Consider the following 19368-nt stretch of genomic DNA (forward strand, 5'->3'; position numbering starts at 1 on the left):
TTTCTCGATAATTTAAACTAATTGTTTTTGACCTTCGTAAAAATGCCGCTTCAAGGAAATGAGTTAATAGAAGAAGAAATCGAAGATAGTCGTAACGCAAGAGGGACCGCCAGCGTTCATGGTAGTGCCAAACATTACGGTTTGGTTTAACCAGGTTTTTGAGTAGTGAGAATAATCTCCCCAGCAAGCATCTTGCAAGATATGTATGCTAAGCATACCGAACACCTACGCAAACAAAGTGCATAGACCTGCTGTTCTAAAACCCATTGCAGTCTGACGGCAATGTGAACAGTACTGGGAACTACAACAACGGTTTGATTTTTGATGCAACGAGAAAGTAAAACATTATCGCTGCAATAACGAAAAACTGGGACACACTATCAATATATTTATGATGACTTAGCTCAGTTTAGAGCTCCAACAGATGCTTTAACACCCGAAAAATATAGTAGCACCATGATTGAAAAACACATTTCAAAATATTATAATGCAAAGTTAACTTGTTATAAAGCTTGTTAAAAATGAAATAAATCAAACCCAGCTCGTCCAAATATTAGAAACCGTATCACATTTGAATCAAAGGTCAGCTAAAAATTTCATATAATGATTATTTGTAAACTACGAAAAAATAATTGCTATTCATCTATGTTTGAAAAACTTTAGGTAATGTGGACTTTACTACTGAATTACTTACCTCAAAAATAATGTAATTAAAATGTTACAGACGGCGAAAAGTTGGAGCTGATTAAGTACAGACGTTGAGACCTTTTAATGGAACATTATGTATTAACCAAACGTCTGTTATATGTAAACAAGTGGTATTGAATCAGCTGCGTATTCAGCTTGTTTAGCTGAGTGGGCGCATAATTTTGTCAAGGGTTCACTTTGCTATTAAACATTTCTGACATGCAATGGTATTACAAATGTTTACCGATTTCATGACTGCCTTTTTCTTGTACCCATGAAATGAAAAATGAATGTCACGAATCTGGCGAACGGCCAATAACCCTTAGGTCATAAACTCTCTGGCCAATAACCCCCTAGTGTAAACCCACTATGCTAATACCCCCATGCATTATAATCCCAATGGATTTTAACCCGACAGCGCCCTCGGCGCGGTTGTTAATGTGCCACCAACGAAGCAGTTTGGGAAGATGAAAAGTAGCTGAAAATTAGAAAAGATTACAACCCGGGGTGGTCCAGCTCAAGAATCCTTGTATTCTACTGAAATAACTAGATTCTGAATTTTATTTGGAACAGGAAGAGGATTTCTCGCAGCTTGCCTCTACTCTCTGAGGGTCCGTGGAACAGTAGGCATGATTAGCAACAGAGCTGAAGCTACAGGAAGCACATTTTCAACTCTGTTTAGTATGAAGTGCTGAGAAAGTTCCATCGAAACACGTGCCTGTTCCTTCCTGTGACCGCTCCGGTGGCCTAGTGGTTACAGCGTCCGCCTCGGATGCGGGAGGTCGTGGGTTCGATCCCCGACCAAGTCAAACCAAAGACTTACAAAAATGGTACTAACAGCTGCCTCGCCTGCGTTCAGCATTAAGAGGTTAGTGTTAGACTGGTTGACCTGGTGTCAGAATATTGTGTTTGGGTGGGACATGATGCTACATGTCTGCGGCATGATTCCCCAGTGCTAGACATCACTATAAACTGCCAGATTGCAGAAATTGTTGCGATATGACTGAAAAATTGTTAAAGCTACGTTAAAAACCCAAATCACATCACACATCCTTCCAGTGCTTGTTTACATTCATATTCTCGCAGCAAGCAGCATAGTTGTATTCGTGCAAACGACCAATCACTTTATGACCTTTAGCTTTTATCTTACCCTTGAGTTCTCCACTAACACGGCATTTCTCGAACTCTTCGTTGCATAATTCTGCTGCTTAACCTGCAAATAACCTTCGTAACGAATGTATCGTTACCTTTGCCTGCTTATATTATTTGCATTCATATCCTGTTATATTCTACACTTTAACTCGAATAATTTTTTACAAGAATCTTTGAATATTTATACCATATGTACCTGAATGTTTCTTGGCTTTAAGGATCTCTGTAATCAGTCGTTCATTTGAAGTCTTCTCGAATTTGTAATACAGTATAAATTCGAATAGTTTGGGAAGACTGATAAGTGTACAAATAACTAGACGAAATAGAGAGCATAAACTAATGGAAACCAACACAATCTAAAATCCTAAGAAAATAACAGTGTGCATGTTTTTTTTTCTGCAATATTTTTCTTGGTAACCGTATGTCCATAGAAACTTTAGGAGCAAATGTATTAATAATGATACAAATGTGTTCAGAACATAGTAAATAATTTTATTATGTTTTCTATAATAAAATGTTTTGTTTAAATTTTGTATTTTTTTAATTTTTTTTTTGGGCAGGTCGAGGGAGAATCATTGGGATTATTGTGCTGTGGAGGGTGTATTTAACATAGTGGTTATTGACCAGGGTGTTATTATCCTAGAACACATGACCCTAAGAAATAGACATTGTACTGTGTCATTCTCAGCAACCCCTACTACACAATATAATTCAGTTTAAAAGGACGTTCTGATCAGATTACAAATACAAAGTTATTTGAAACAAACATGCAAAAACTAGTTTGAAGCGAGTTGGTGTATGTCAATCAAAATTTGAATCACATTTGTTCCTTTTTCATGTGAATCCAGTTTTAACAAAAGAATTTACAGTACGAAAACTCAGAGAGAATAAGGATGGAAAGAACAATAATATTGCAGCTTCTACTGCCAGTTCTTCTGATTGGGGTGTCTTTTGGATCTGTAAGTGATTTGCGCTTTTGGTTTTAATTGAATGTATTTCCTGTAGTTTAGGATGTCAATTTATAAGTTTTATGACAAAACCTAAATAGGTACCTTCTGTTTTTTTATGAAGAGAGAATAAGATGAATCACACAGTATTAACACAAACAGAAACTATGTTGGACAATCTGTGAAAATATAACGTACATACTCCTAATTGATAATCTTGAGTAATTTAAAATATATATATATATATATATATATATATATATATATATATATATATATATATATATATATATATTGTTGGCATCCGTTAGTCTCGAGAGACGATGGAACTGCGCCCATGAGAGATGTCCTGGTTGGTGGTTGTGCAGCATCTGCTGTGGCTAAGTAGTCCAATGCGGGAGTGGCAGTCCCTGCTGCACTTGCTGCACTTGAAGGTTGTGTCAGGTGTTGGTTGAAGCTGCTTCTTCTTCCTCTGCGATCGTCTTTCATCAGCTAGCAAGCGTTGCTTGTCCTCTCCGGCTTTCAGACCAGTGATCAGAGCATGTCGCCAGCAAGCTCTTCCCAGTACATCAATATCAAGGGCTTTCATGTCATGCTTACAGACATCCTTGAAGCGGAGATGTGGCCGTCCGATCGACCTTTTGCCAGAGGCGAGTTCCGAATAAAGAATGTCTTTGGGGATCCGTCCGTCAACCATCCGACGTACATGGCCCAGCCATCTGATGCGGCGTTGGCGGAGGAGTGTGATCATGCTGGGAATCTTGGCACGCTCGAGCACCTCGTTGTTTGTTACTCGATCGCTCCACGTGATCTTGAGTATGCGTCGAAGGCATCGCATGTGAAAGGCGCTCAGTCTTTTCTCTTGTGAGGTGTACAGAGTCCAGGTTTCACTGGCATACATGAGAGTGCTTAGCACGCATGCACGGTACACGGTGATTTTAGTGTTCATGGTCAGCATGCTGTTGTTCCACACTGTTTGCGACAACCTGGAGAGAGTTGTTGATGCCTTTCCGATCCGCTTGTTGAGCTCAGCATCGAGCGAGAGGTTGTTGATGATGGTAGAGCCGAGATACATGAACTGACTCACCACCTCAAGCTCGTAGTTGTTGATGATGATGCTTGGGGGGTCCGCGTTCTGAACCATCACGTTTGTTTTCTTTAGGCTTATGGTTAACCCAAACTCATCACATGCTTTAGCAAAGCAGCCCATCAGCCGCTGAAGCTTAGCTTCTGTGTGGGTGGCTAGAGCAGCATCGCCTGCGAAGAGCATGTCCCTGATGGTTACTTCACGCACTTTGCTCTTTGCCTTCAGTCGTGCCAGGTTGAACAGTCTGCCGTCTGATCGTGTGTGCAGGTAAATCCCTTCTGTGGACTTCCCAGAGGTGTGCTTGAGCAGGACTGCGAAGAAGATGCCGAAGAGCGTGGGGGCAAGGACACAGCCCTGTTTAACTCCACTGCGGATGTCAAAGGGGTCGGATGTTGAGCCATCGTACTGCACTGTGCCTTTCATGTCATCGTGGAAGGACTGGATCATGCTTAGCAGCTTTGGAGGGCAACCAATTTTCGCCAGGATTGCGAAGAGTCCATCTCTGCTGACCAGATCGAATGCCTTGGTGAGGTCTATAAAGGCCAGGAAGAGGGGTCTGTGTTGTTCTCTGCATTTTTCCTGCAGTTGCCTGACAGAGAAGATCATGTCGATTGTGGACCTCTCTGCGCGGAACCCGCACTGCGACTCTGGGTAAACTCTGTCAGCAAGCGTCTGCAGTCTGTTCAGGATGACGCGTGCGAAAACTTTACCCACGATGCTGAGAAGTGATATGCCCCTGTAGTTGTTGCAGTCGCTTCTGTCGCCCTTGTTCTTGTACAGGGTTATGATGTTAGCATCTGTCATGTCCTGAGGCACTGCCCCCTCGTCCCAGCACTGGCAGAGGAGGTCGTGCAGGTGTGTGAGAAGCACGCTACATCCACACTTGATGAGTTCTGCTGTGATGCCATCCTTCCCTGGGGCTTTACCTAGTGACAGTTTCTCTAAGGCCTTCTTTAGTTCGTCTGCAGTAGGTTTCTCATCCAGTTCAGCCATCAGAGGGAGGTTTTCAATGGCGTTGAGGGCATCGTTGTTCACGTGGTTCTCTTTGGAGTACAGTTCGGAGTAGTATTCCACCCAACGCTCCAACTGCTTGCCCTTGTTGTGGATGGTATCGCCTGCGGCAGACTTCAGTGGTGCTGTCAGTTTCTTCGTGGGACCCATTGCTTTCTTTATGCCATCGTACATGCCTCTGATGTTTCCAATATCTGCTGCTGACTGGATACTCTGACAGAGCTGAAGCCAGTATTCATTGGCACACTGCCGTGCTAATCTCTGCACTTTGCTTCTGGTAGACCTGTATGCCTGTAGTGTCTTCTGACAGGGGGGTCGCTTGTATTATAGGTAAGCACTGCGACGCTCTTCTATGGCTGGCATGAGTGTGGCAGAGTTAGCCTCAAACCAGTCATTGTTCTTTGATTGCTTCTTACCAAAGATCCGTGTGGCTGTGCTGTATACAGTCTCTCTGATGTAATCCCATCTTTCTTTGGCACTGCCTTTGGGGGGTTCTGAGTCAAACATCTTGGAAAGAGCATATGTGAATTCCTCAGCCTTGTCTGGATATGATGTCTTGCTCACATCAATGCGTGGTTGACCCTCTTGCCTAGACCGGTGGATCTTCTTTGGATAAAGCTTCATTTTGCGGCACACCAGCGAGTGGTCGGTGTCGCAGTCAGCACTGTGGAAGGTACGGGTAAGAAGCACACCCTTCATGGCTGACCGTCTTGTAATGATCAAGTCCAGCTGGTGCCAGTGTTTAGACCGGGGATGCCTCCAAGACACTTTGTGCTGAGGCTTTGTCTGAAAGAATGAATTGGTGATGTTGAGTTCGTGGTACGAGCACGTCTCTAGAAGGCGCTGCCCATTCTCATTCATCTTCCCAACGCCAAACTTGCCAAGACAGGAGGGCCAAGAGTTATGATCGGCACCCGCCCTAGCATTGAAGTCGCCCAGCAAAATCAAGTTCTCTTTCTTGGGAATTTTGTCGATGAGCGAGTTTAACTCATCATAAAACTCATCTTTGGTATCTGTGGCGGATCTTAGTGTGGGAGCGTAAACACTGATCAGGTTGACAGGCTCGTTTGTCGTGTGGAGGCGGAGGGATAGCAGTCTTTCATTTCCTTGTTGGCAGGGTTCTATCATTCCCAGCAGAATGTTCCTGACAGGGAATCCAACACCAAACTCTCTGGCTTCATCTGTACTCTTTCCTTGCCAGAAGACTCTGTAGTTCTTTTCTCTGAGGGACCCAGAATCTGGTAGTCGTGTCTCCTGTAGTGAGGCGATGTCGACCTGGAGCCTTGCAAGTTCGTCGTTGATGACTGAAGTCTTACGAACATCACTGATTGTCTGGAGATCATCTGAAAGCCCAGTCAGCATGGTCCGGACATTCCAGGTACCTAGCTTGAGGATTGAAGTCTTCTTTTTTATTTTTATTTTGTTATTTCTTGGTGCAGTAGTTGCAGTCCGCTTGTCAGGTACTCGTGTACCTTAAGCCTTACGCACCCAGCAAGGTAGGCGAACTGTGGCGGGACGGCACCTTATTGGCGGGGGCTGCCCAGTTTGAGGCGGGCGGTAGCTGTCCAGTGAAACATGTTGGTCTCTCCCACCGTCGGAAGCAACCCCTGGCGTCTGGCTCCACGCCAATCGAGCTGTGACTTATAACCGGTAAACTGCTGCTTCCCGTGTTGTGTCGACGCTATGGAGCGAAGCTGGAGTGTCCTCTCCAGGGCGCAAACCTGGGCAGGGTGATATGGAGAATCAACTGTTGCCCATGCAGATGATCCCCCCTCTCCACGCAGCTGATGCATCCAAGGGAAAGGACAAGCCGATATGCCATGGCACCAGCTGCGTCGCAGGAGTTGCCGAGAAGACACTGAAATCAATGCCAAGTCACCTTAGGGACTCCGACTCCGGATTTTCTGTTAGGGTTTACTCCCTTAGCCTTTCCCTGAGAGGGTATAGTCGCAAGGCAGCGAAGGTTTGAAATCGGAGTTTACCTTCTCCTAGATGGGCGACCAACCAAGGTTAACGAGCCCCATCTGCCCGAAGCATCTGGTTTTGAGGCGCCAGAAGCCCGCCTATATATATATATATATATATATATATATATATATATATATATATATATATATATATATATATATATATATATACTTTGTCAGAGTCAGTTATGACAAGTGCAGAGCTAAATATCAAAAAACGCATTAAAGTACCAATATACCTTGAATATCATTATCACATCAAACTATTGTTACGTTAAAGGGCTTGTGTGCCAAGGTTAACACCATTGAAGATTCCAAGTTCTAAATACAAATCCGTTTAGTTCAAGGTAAATTCCACAAAAGTATACTATTACAAAAGACCTTGAATAATTTTACATAATCATATAGATACTGTCTACTTTAAAATAAATGTTTTTCAATATGCAAGTCCAATGAACAAATTGTAAATAAATATCAGTCTCTCTCTCTCTCTCTCTCTCTCTCTCTCTCTCTCTCTCTCTCACACACACACACACACACACACACCTGACATATGAACTTAAGAATCCTAACTTTATTGGTTTAATTATCTTATATAGCATTTATATGTACAACAAATCAACAGACTTGAAACACAGAAAATATTATCGAACATTTAAAATATTTTATTGCGAAATAAATGAACAGCCATGAGCTCACCTTCTCTATTTGTTAAACCAATCACCATCTAGGGCTTGCATGCTATCGCTAAATGGCAGACGTACTCCTATCATCACCCGATCTTTACGCGACGTTCATTTAAACTAATTCATGACGTACTTTGACCGAAATAGATGTTGATCTGACCTTGGCAATAGGCCGTTATTTATTAATTAAATTCTACAAGTATTGTACATATACTTGTACTCTAACACAAGCCAGCAACTAAATCTAAAGAATGATAACATAAATGTAATATACCCAAATGATTTAAATATAACTATATTATAAATTATGAGAAGAAGAAAAAAAACCCAGATATACTTAATACCCTGTGGTTGATAGTATTTGTTATATGTTTTCTTTCTTTTTTCTTTCAGCCTCCTGAACGGATAATGTACGGTAATCACGATTATTGTGCAAGCAGAAACAGATACACCAGCAAACACAATTCGATATATTAAAGTGGTATTTCGAATGAAATGGTGTATTATTATTACTATTATTATTATCATATTCATCATCATCATGATCATCACATTATTATGTTGTTTATTATTATTATGATTATTATTATTATTATTGATGTTTTTACTGCTGTTGATTTTGCTTTTATCATTTTAGCGGAAGCACCAGAAAAAAAAAGTGAATAATCATAATATTTTTAATAATGCACATAAGTTAGACAAAAAATGAATATTGAACACACCGGCCATGTGGTTTGAAGGTATATTCTTCTGGTTCATAATGCGATAATGTCAGTAATTTATTTTCCTCATATGAGATTGATACCCACCCTGATGTACTGTTGCACTTGAGTTACACGAAAGAGTAGAAAATGACTTCAACGACGATTCGTCACATCATACCAAAGAACGCTTCATCTCCTTGACAAATTCTACTGTAAAAAAGTAATAATGTTCAGTATTCTCAACAAAGACAAATAACAAACTAAAACTACGAAATAGAGAATGACAACATCAATAACAACGCATATGTTTCCCCTCATAATTTGAACACCATGCATCAAAGCAAATTAATTCAGGCTGCAAGGGCGAGTTGTTAAGTATGCGTTCTGTCCCTTATCATATATATATATATATATATATATATATATATATATATATATATATATATATATATATATTGATTACCAAAAACGCGGGGGAAAAAAGTAGTCTCTCTCTAGATAAATTACTTAAGGATACATGTTCCTGTGGATTTTCAACTTTATCAACGCTCTGAGGAATTACAATACAACCTGTGACATCGTTTAGCTGATCTTGTACCCTCGCATATCTTTCTTACAATTATTATTAAATCATTGTAAAACTTACTAACAGCTACAAAACTATTATGGCAAAAGTATACCTATCAATTGACAAACTAAATGCAAACTAACGGCATGTTTTATGACATCAACGGATTGAACTAAAATGCCCCTACTTTTCAGTTGTTTTCATGCAATCATTACAAGCAGACGCACACTAATAAATAGAGAATGTACCACTGCTGTAAAACCAAACATGATTTTATTTTATTTTGACTTAAGGAAGTTATTTTATGACATGCCGTACGATAATTAAACGTGAGTGTTGTTTTTATATCAATATATCGTTTCAACATAAAGCGATGCATATACGCAATCAGATTCAGTGAATATGCCTATACTCAATCAGATTCAGTGAATATGCCTATACGCAACCAGATTCAGTGAATTTGTAAATATGTAATATGTAATTAATCTGTTCTTTTTTTAAAGTCAAACAATTTATCGGTTCGTGTGTGATTAGCAAAATGAAACGAATTGCAGCATGCGCACCTCTATTACCATTCAGCATACCTTTATTTACTTTTTGCAAAAATGGTTTGGCTATAGCTTTCTTTCAAGCAAAGTGACCTATTTTTCAAAGGTTTGTAGCATAAATCAAAGCTTTTGGAACGAATAATATGTAGAATTTAGTAATAAAATTATGCAGACAGTGAAAATACTAGTTATTCGTTCCCTTTCCCTGTCCTTTGGTTTCTTTTTAAACATTTACTACGATCAAATCTTCAATTGATGTGTTCATATGAACAATATCTGCATGTCTGCATGAACCTTAATATTTTTCTAGTATTTGCACCGATCTAGCGGTATTAAACAGGTCAAGATGATATTGAATTATATAATGTTAAGTTTCACAATCTATTGCAATCTGAAACGGTTGGTTAATTTTGGCTTTCCCAATTTAAATGAATATACTCTCCTGCATGTTCTATAATTACATATCCCGATGTTTTCAATTGAAAAATGTCGTACAGCTGACAATGCAAATACTGTAACTGATTTAAATCACTAGGTTGTTATACATACTAGAAAACGATCAAAGGTCTGACACACGTTGAATTATTTGTATTGTGTTTACAGCAGCAGCTACAATATTTGTTTTAAAAGGCAAAATGTAACTTTTACAATGTTGCTTGCAGGCTTCACTTATCTACATGTCACATGTTTTGTAATGAATGTACAGTGAAACACGTAAAGTATATTGTCAAGCTTTCCTGTCTAAAGGTATATTTAATAAGAGAACGAACGCGAACGTTCAACCTATTCAACATGCCCAAAGTTCGTTCTCTACCTCCGTCCGTACTGTTCCATGTCGCATATATACGGTTTATCAAAGCATGTATTGACAACACTATTGGATAATAGTAGTATTTTTTGGTCTACATATAATTGACAGTTGAGCTGAATATGATGACCAGTTCTCTATCGCATAGGAATCTAGTAGCAATAGGAACTTTAGCAGTCTTTAGCAGTCGTATACTTAACATATCGCACGTGCCAAAAAATATCGCGCTGCCCAGCATCTAGCTACTCGTGCCTGCTACTGATGTTTCTTTATTATTATTATTAGTAGTAGTAGTAGTCGTAGGAGTGGTATTAGTGTTAGTAGTGTTATCGATAAACAATGTTTTTTGTCGCTCGAGGAATGTGTAATGGGAGATAATGATAACGTTGTTCGTCATTAGTTCCATACAGCATTCCGTCTGTGACATCGTAATTAAATTTTACGTTATGGTCCGTTTTCATTACCTCCAGAGTCATGCAGTTTTTACTTGCGCTGAAGTAAGTATAAGACCAGCCAACAAAAAAGGTTAATGTGACCTACGCTTCAGGCTTCAATGACTTCGATTAAGATTGTCGTTTAGGTCAAAACTAGGGGCCTCGTTGATCAGAATCATTTAACTTTGCTGCCCACGGTTATACACAAAGTCACACAACTTTATTGATGTGTCTCAATGAGAGCAAAATTATGCCACCAAACGTAGATCGCTGTGATCAACATTTAACTTAGATTAAGTTTAGCCTCAGGTTTGCGGGCTTCAGTGGCAGTTATGTTTGTGTCGATGTATCTTGATGACTACAATCCATAATTTTTAAAGCTGTTCACTGTGACCTATAATGCAGACCAGTGATCGACTGAAATTTAACTGCGACAGGGATTCGTTTTCTTTTAACAAATTTCAATGGTTTATTTTCTGTTTTATTACTAAAGCTTGCACCGATAAAGGGGAGATACAGGTGATGAATAATGACATTACCCAGTACAGGTCATTGTACGCCCGAGAAAACGACAGGCCCTGCATGGTAAACCGAACAACTGGTGCAGGGGGATCAGTAAAGTTTATAATATATGGATGCAATGTGGTAAGAGGGCAAAGTTCTTCATAAAATAATTTATTAAGAGATATAACTGCATCAGATAATGTTTACTTATGACAAATAAATGCTTATATACGAAATTAGAATATATATATATATATATATATATATATATATATATATATATATATATATATATATATAAAATTTAGGTTTGTACAAAATTTACTTCTTTAACATTAACGATTATCTATATTGAAAACTCAACTCGAAAAATATATTTATGATATAATCCACTAAAACGTTTGCTTTCCCGTTAAGATCTTGATTCAGAAGGCTTGTATACATACTTGTTAACTCAGATGATGGCCGTTAAAGTCACTCTCATGGAAGAAGAACAGGAGACTCTGGGACAAAATGTAGTTTTCGGCGGAAAGGGAGTGGCAGGATACGATCTACAGTGTACCGGGGTACCAATCGGGGGATCTTCTACCATCTTGCAGGCCACATTACAAGTCGGGTAATACTATTAAATACCAGATACATAATGATTCTAAGGACTATACCAAGGAGAACATTCTTGTCTTCTAAAGTGATATATGTGAACGAATCTGTTAAATTATTTCATAACCAATTTACAAAGATCATGCATAATAAGAGGACGCCATTTCAGAGTTAAAGATTTGTTATTACTGGATCAATTTTTTCTTCTTGTGTGTCTTTGCAGGCACCCTAGTATAGTCTTAGAATTAAACCTAGTATAATTTGCGGCACAGAACCAAGGTTGGGCGCTTAGATAAAATTGTTTTATATATATATATATATATATATATATATATATATATATATATATATATATATATATATATATATATATATATATATAGAGAGAGAGAGAGAGAGAGAGAGAGAGAGAGAGAGAGAGATATGGGTGTATATGTGAGAGTGCTGGTTAGTATGCCTGCGGCTTCTGATTAATTTATATTTACATCGTCATCAGAGAAACTGGTTTCGAGTATGTGGATGAACACCAGGTGTCTTTAATGTTGTCGATGGAGATAAAAGAACATGATACCTTGCGAACAACGTCTAGCCCTGTAAAAGTCGGAACGCCCTTGAATTTAACGATATCTGGATCGGGTAATCTTTCTTTTCTTATTATCACAGACTATGGGAATGGAAGTCACAAACTAATAATTATTTCATCTATTGATTACCTGTTTTAAGAATTCCGTGTTTTGAAATATCTGTTGCCCATAAAATATTCATGTATGTATACAGATAGCCAACGTCAGACAGAAGGACATATACCGTAGGTTTGTGTGAGTTGTTACTTAGAGAAATTGAAATCGGAAGAATTGTGTAGGGAAAATATAAAGAGTAATCCACAAGGCCAAAAGATAAGTCATTGAAAAGTCATTAAGTAACATTGTTACTTGTTTAAAGTCGAGGGTACGAGTTAGATTGGTGGTAGTGTCTTAGAGTTTATCACAGTTCAAAAAGGATTCATGTAGTTTGTCTGTTTATGTCAAACCAGCATTAAGACTATCACAATGAACACGTCATTATAACAAATAAAGGAGTATTTGTTTGTTGTTCACTAAATATATATATATATATATATATATATATATATATATATATATATATATATATATATATATATATATATAGTTAGAGAGAGAGTGAGAGAGAGATAAATAGATAGATAGTAATTTAGAGATTTAAATATTTTTATGGAAGTGTGAAGTCGATGCAAACTTTTCTTATGAGGTATTCCATGTCTATCAATGTCCATTAAACATTCTGTCGTCGGTAGATGAACTACCTCATTGATTGTTACACCAAAAAGTATATACACTTTCGGTACTGTTTTGTCTTAAAATCTTTTTTCATAGTTGGTCTATGGCTAAATAAAAAAGATTGATTGACATATATGCATTAAAGGAAAGGGCTGTGGTTGAAATTCGAATTTCTAAGGACGATGAAATTATATCCAAAATACATATACAAACACTTGTTTCTATTTTGTACAAGTTAAGGCTTATTAACTTGTTTTTCTTTCAGACCATTTCAGATTTTACGCCAGGAGTTGCCTTGCTGAGGGACCAAAGGGACAAGCTAAAAATTTGATACGAGAAGGGTAATTAACTACTTCATCTGAGACATCACAAGATTATGGGTGAAAATCATTAAGAAGTATCCGTTAATATTATATTACTGCAAATGAAGCTTTAAGTATTAGATCAATAACATATTGAAAATTGGTTGGTGACTTCAACAACAAAATATACAATTTACTTTCAGGAATTAAAATAATTTGTGTTTTGTGATACACAAGTTTTGTGATACACAACTTTTCAGTTTCATTAACGTTATCGTTCTAAATACGAAACACGAAACATAAGGGAAAGTATTTAGAAGTGCAAAGGTAGATTGTGATAGCCACCGTCAAAATAATAGGTTATTAAATCTTAGGAAAACATTTGATAAAGCTAAATCTAACACGCTTCTAATAATTAAAGCATTCACAGAGCTAGTCAAGCTTTTCCATGGACATTTTATGAGGACAAAAGGATTAATCATATTTAGTTCATGTTTCTGTAACACAGGGGTTCATTATTTCGGTTATTTTTGAGGTGCTACGATGTTTGTCTTTAATATGGAAAAATATTTTCCCAAAATATAAGCATCCAACCGCCACTTTTACAAATGCATTTGAAGGGGACGATTTTAAATGGTATTACAAGCGTGTTCGAGTCAGTATTGCAAAGCAATATTCCCACCAAATAAATATACTCCGATTGCCCACATTTAAATTTCTGTAATCCTTTGTGTTGAGTTTAAAAGTAGAAGTGTTTAAATTAAGTGACGTAAAAGGTTTAATAACTATATTTTTTGTCATCAATTGTAAACATACAATGTTCAGAGACTTGTTTTGGTTTTTGGCTGGGTTTATTTCACTGTGACGCTTAGATAGCCAGGCATTTTATCGTCTGATCAAGACATCTTTTTTCCGCGAGACAGTGTCCGCTGTCTACAGTATTGTTGGTAATAACTCGAATGAATTATGGTTTGGTCGTTTACATTTACAAGAGCCAGTTTGTCGATATCATAAGTGTGTGACTAACCCTGCATTAGAAAATACCACACGTGTTAAATGATCCTTTGTCTTTCTGATGCTTTCTGTCATCCCGCAAGGATTTTTTTCTTACTTAGAAAAGATAAAATTAAATCATGTCATGTTATTATCTAAGTTTTCGTTTCTTTTCGATGGAATGCAGCTTTAAAATATATTATACTGGCATAAAAATGAGAAATAGTTTGCCTATGAATACATAATATTGTCTTCTCTCAAATCGCCTCAGCAGTTAAACTCGATTTTGCGTGTGATTTCATTTTTAGCGCTTGTATAACTGATGAAAATAATGTTACCCACTCGTAGATTAAGTATTTTGGAGCTATAAAACGTTTTTGAGCGTATTGCTGTTCAAATAGGAGTTTCCCGGGTTGTTGCTGCAAAAGATCCACAAACACGATATGAATGTGAAATGAGCACTCATACAAAATGTATTCGTGTACTCTTGTCAAAATAACCGATCCGCATGTGTACCGGTAAGTCGGTACACTATCGTCTGGTGTTGATGTATGTTAACATCTCCAACACAGTTACATCTTATATTATGTTAACATAACAACACTACAATAAAATTTTACCTGGATCGATCTGAAACAGCAGTGGTCATGTTAATAGTGAATGTGCATAGATCCGTTTATTTTCGTCTGCGACATGTGCTAAATCTTTAGACCTCAACGGCTCGAATTCTTTTTGTCTGCTGGCAATTTTCACAATAATTAAACCACTGGTGACTTCTTTCCAGAATCATTGGATCTGGTCAACCCGGAAAACTCGAATGTTGCTTTAACTGAACATGATATATTTTACGCGGAATTAGTTGAAGATAATTGCGAACGTTGTTGAACGATCAACCCGTTCTTGGCTGTACCGAAATTTTACTGCAGCATTTCAGTCTTCGCCAAAAAATAAGTTTTCCACTGTTCATTGCTTTTCCACAATAAAAGAAGGTCTTTCCATTGGCGACCTCGATACGAATGAGAATAATCTTTTCCTGGACGATGAATGTGATCTTTTAACACCAAAACCACCCAGCGAGAATACCTTTCCGTGATCAACATAACACATCGATACGCCTACATGACTAAAGTAGCTCGAGACAATTGTAATATCTTCATAGTAAAATCATCAATGAAACTTATCGCCAGCGTATCGCCGAAACAAATAGCCGATTGTAGATATGGCAATGGGAAACATATTCATCTTTTTTATTTTGACTTTTACGGGCTTGCTCTGTCACTTGAAGTTGTTGATATTCTTAAACCTGAGTGGTAGTTGACAACTACTGTTTAATTCAACCCTTCGTAAGAATGATTGCTTTCTGCCCCATCGGACATGAGCTCTTAAACAAAATGCATAGAAAATCTTACAGAATATCACTTATGATTAGTTCGAACACTCGCATATTCGTTTATATTTAAAGTTGCATTCAGCACAATATTTGAATACTTATCCTTAATTTATATGCGTTGTTTTCCTTGCAGAATTTAAATGACCAAGTTGTAATTTGTCAGTGTATTTCTACGGTTATCATCATGATTATCATCATCAGCAGCAGTAGTAGTAGATTTCTTGAATTATTATTATTATTATTATTATTATTATTATTATTATTATTATTATTATTTTCAGGAAGACAATTGATTCGTCCATAATTACAGATTTTTCTGATTTGACTCCACTGAGTGAAGGACGCTTGCAAACTGTGACATTGTTGTATGCGTTCCATTTCATAGGCTCTGAAGAAATTTCATTGAACTGCACCGTGTTTGCTTGCCGACGTGAAGACACTAAGTGCGAGGTAAAACTGCGTGTATCAACAGAATGTTAGATATAATTCCTTGACAATTAAAACATTGACATTGGAATATACGAAAATAGTATTAAACATCAATAACAACAAACGACAACAATGATAATAATCTTAATGGTCATCCTACACATCATCAACACTATTCTCATCCGCGTACTTTCGCAGAGGTATTTATATATTGTACGTCCGTTTGCATATTCATAGATACGTATATGTGTACAGATTTGTGAACGCTTATGTCGTTCAAGCTGGAATGTTGACACTTGGCTTAGTGATAGTTCTAACCGATTATGTGCATAACATTTTGATGTCTGATCAAGCCCCTCTCATCTGCAGCTGACAATGGTTCCTCTAGGTCCCATCACGACTTAATGGATATATTGAATGTGTACAAGCTTTGGACTGGGGTTTACCTGCAAAGAAAACAAAAAGCGAACAATATATATATATATATATATATATATATATATATATATATATATATATATATATATATATATATATATATATATATATATAGTGTGTGTGTGTGTGTGTGTGTGTGTGTACATATATTGTGGTGTGAGTGTTTTGTTTTCTTTTATATTTGTAGACCAATATCCCTCATGACTCAAGAACTAAGCGAGCCGTTAATGAAGGCAATGGTACCCGAATGGATTATGTGCGGGCTGGAATCCGGGTAATTGATGAATACTACTACCCTACATCGTCGGGGCGCGCTTTAAGTACGTATTAAACATAATTATGGAAATTAATGTCAGCTCTAAATTGGATCTCTGAAAAGTTATGTCTCATAGTAAAATTCGAGCTGTTGGTTCTATAGCGCAGATTAGCGTTTGTAACATCACAAATTCTTTCATGAATTATTGCTGCTTTATTGTTTAAATATCTCTGCATTATCTTTACATTTCTTAGAAGAATAACCTCCTCCACAGCAGATGTTGGAATCAATACGTGCATCACAGAAACGATTTTAATGTGAAATACCTATTGGACTATCAAATATGTCCCGAATCTGGAGTAAATAGAATAAGAAAATATTACTGACCTCCACAGATTTAAGCAGGTTCTCTACAGACATTTTACAATTGTAATGGAGAAACATGTTCGCGGTATATGGTTCACAAAAATTAAGTAATTTGATTTGCATTTCCAATATGTAATTAGGAAATGAGATATTAAAACATGAACTTAATACTGGGGATAAAATTAAATAATTTCCCCCATATGACCTAGTATGTGTATGTCAAAAACTTTTGCTTGTATCAACATCTAAGCACCTTGTTTATGTTAAAATAGTTGCCCTTCGTTTGCTCTTTAATATGATCTGTGGTACAATAATGCGCTCTTGCAAAGTCAGTCTCTATACAACAAGAAAACGTTATAACATACTATTTTCTAAAACAGTAACTAACATTTCTGAGCTCAACTTGTGCCGCCTGTTCAAGTGAGGCTATGTACCTAAATAGGTTTGTACAAATGTTCCAAGTTATTTGTTTTTATTCACTCTTGTCACTATTCCTTATTACACTATTTTAAACCTAGTACTATCACATTTTTGATATGGAGTGAATTCATACTGAGCTACTAGCTGAGTCTCTTGATGACGTCAACACTGACTCGATCATCCTTGAACATAATGCAGTACTGGAGCAACACCGATTTCCGCCTGAGTCGTTATGGTCATGCGACATGTAACAGTCCATATTCAAGCTTAAAGAGTTCATCTAAATATATTTCCAATTTACTGAAGGTTTAACTATATCAGTTAAATGACTAAGAGTAATGTTTAACCCATCTCAGTAAATGGTAGTGTGACGAATACAATCAAACTGCTGTTACAAAAAACAAAGGCGGATCTAGGGCTTCATATGGTGGCAGTAGGTGGAGAGTAAACCAGTAGACGATGTATGTGTGGGATGCAAACCCTGCACGGTGACAACTAAATAACGCCTCCAAAATCTGCAATTTAAACGGTTCCAAGGCATGACTGTAGCCAGTAAATGTAAGGAAAACTAGGAAACGTTTAGGTTGTCTTATTCTCATTTTCGTTTGGGGCGTGGGGTGGGGAGACGGTGATGGTGAAGGCAATGGTTGTAGCCCTTAAATCCCTCTTCCTGTCCTAGTCCAAAATTGAATAATATAGACGTCATATTGCAATGCTTCCTTGGTTTACGAACAAAATATTGCATACAACTTATTCGTATTTTTCAGATTTCTTGCCAGGACACTTCATTCTTGCCACATTGATGTAATTCCTCCTGTGTTAATGTTGTATGCTGGACGTTGTGAGCCTGAATTTACTAGGAGCATTAGTTCTTTAAAAATTTAATCAGACAATAAACCTAGAACTGATTTACTTACATAGTTAAACACATGATCATGATAATGATTTACAGATTTATTACATAAAATTTCCATACACAAACTGCTGAAAGTCTTCGTATAGAAATAAATTAACGCTTCTTGAAATTTAAATTGTCTCTACCATCAGCTCCCGGAAAAAGTATATTGTGAAATTAGAAGTATTGATTATGCTGAAATAAACAAAAAATTCAATTACGTTTGTTAATTTGTAGTATTTACATGTTGTACACTGATCATATTCCTTGAAAGGAGCAACAATTTATAAATGTATCTCTTTGTTCTGTACGAAAGTCATATTTTTTAATGCTTATGGGTGTTACTTTTATATTACCAATGTTCTCATAACCATATTAAAAGATTAGCAAGTCGTCACCAATTGCATTGACTCCGTTTGTACATATGACGACTTATTTTCTTTCTTCCGTACAGAAACAAGCATACAAATAAACACATATGCACTCATTCCGTAATACCTGCAAATTGAAGAACTTTCTTACACCTGGTACGTTGTTATCTGAAAAGTGCACAATTCTCATTCTTACGATTAAATATACTTCCAATCTGAAACCTATTATATTATTTCGTATGGTAATATTCGATCTCTTGACTGATTGCTATGGTCGAGGGAGCTTCCCAACAAACACCCATTTTTAAATATAAATGCAAATCTTGAGCTATTTGCTGCTAAATTTTCACGATGGAGCTAGGTACATCTGTTCCTCACAAAGTATAAACGGCGGCCTGCTAAGCTACTGCGATTATATGTGAAATCAGGGAATTGAAAGGTTTCAAGTCAATTTTATTCATCTTGACACAACCTTCTCCAGCCACCACAACCCCCAGTTCGTCGAAG

General features: G+C 37.3%; 1 protein-coding gene across 4 annotated transcripts in view; it reads left to right on the forward strand.

Annotated features, from left to right (window-relative positions):
* LOC149780943 (uncharacterized) overlaps positions 1-18887 on the forward strand; it is a 161002-nt gene extending 142115 nt beyond the window's left edge. For 2 of the 4 annotated variants that reach the window (XM_089938043.1, XM_089938044.1), the window contains exons 2-10: positions 2688-2798; positions 7931-7952; positions 11093-11244; positions 11562-11719; positions 12200-12339; positions 13267-13342; positions 15968-16136; positions 16741-16873; positions 18363-18887. In XM_089938043.1, the coding sequence (XP_089794169.1) occupies positions 2733-2798; positions 7931-7952; positions 11093-11244; positions 11562-11719; positions 12200-12339; positions 13267-13342; positions 15968-16136; positions 16741-16873; positions 18363-18403 (957 nt within the window). In that variant the 5' untranslated portion in view covers positions 2688-2732 and the 3' untranslated portion in view covers positions 18404-18887. The remainder of the gene's footprint in view (positions 1-2687; positions 2799-7930; positions 7953-11092; positions 11245-11561; positions 11720-12199; positions 12340-13266; positions 13343-15967; positions 16137-16740; positions 16874-18362) is intronic. The other 2 variants (XM_089938045.1, XM_089938046.1) reach the window with 1 other exon arrangement.
* The last annotated feature ends 481 nt before the right edge of the window (positions 18888-19368 follow it).

The sequence above is a fragment of the Sinohyriopsis cumingii genome, chromosome 16, assembly GCF_028554795.1.
Source record: "Sinohyriopsis cumingii isolate HCF-2022 chromosome 16, ASM2855479v2, whole genome shotgun sequence".
Taxonomy (NCBI): domain Eukaryota; kingdom Metazoa; phylum Mollusca; class Bivalvia; order Unionida; family Unionidae; genus Sinohyriopsis; species Sinohyriopsis cumingii.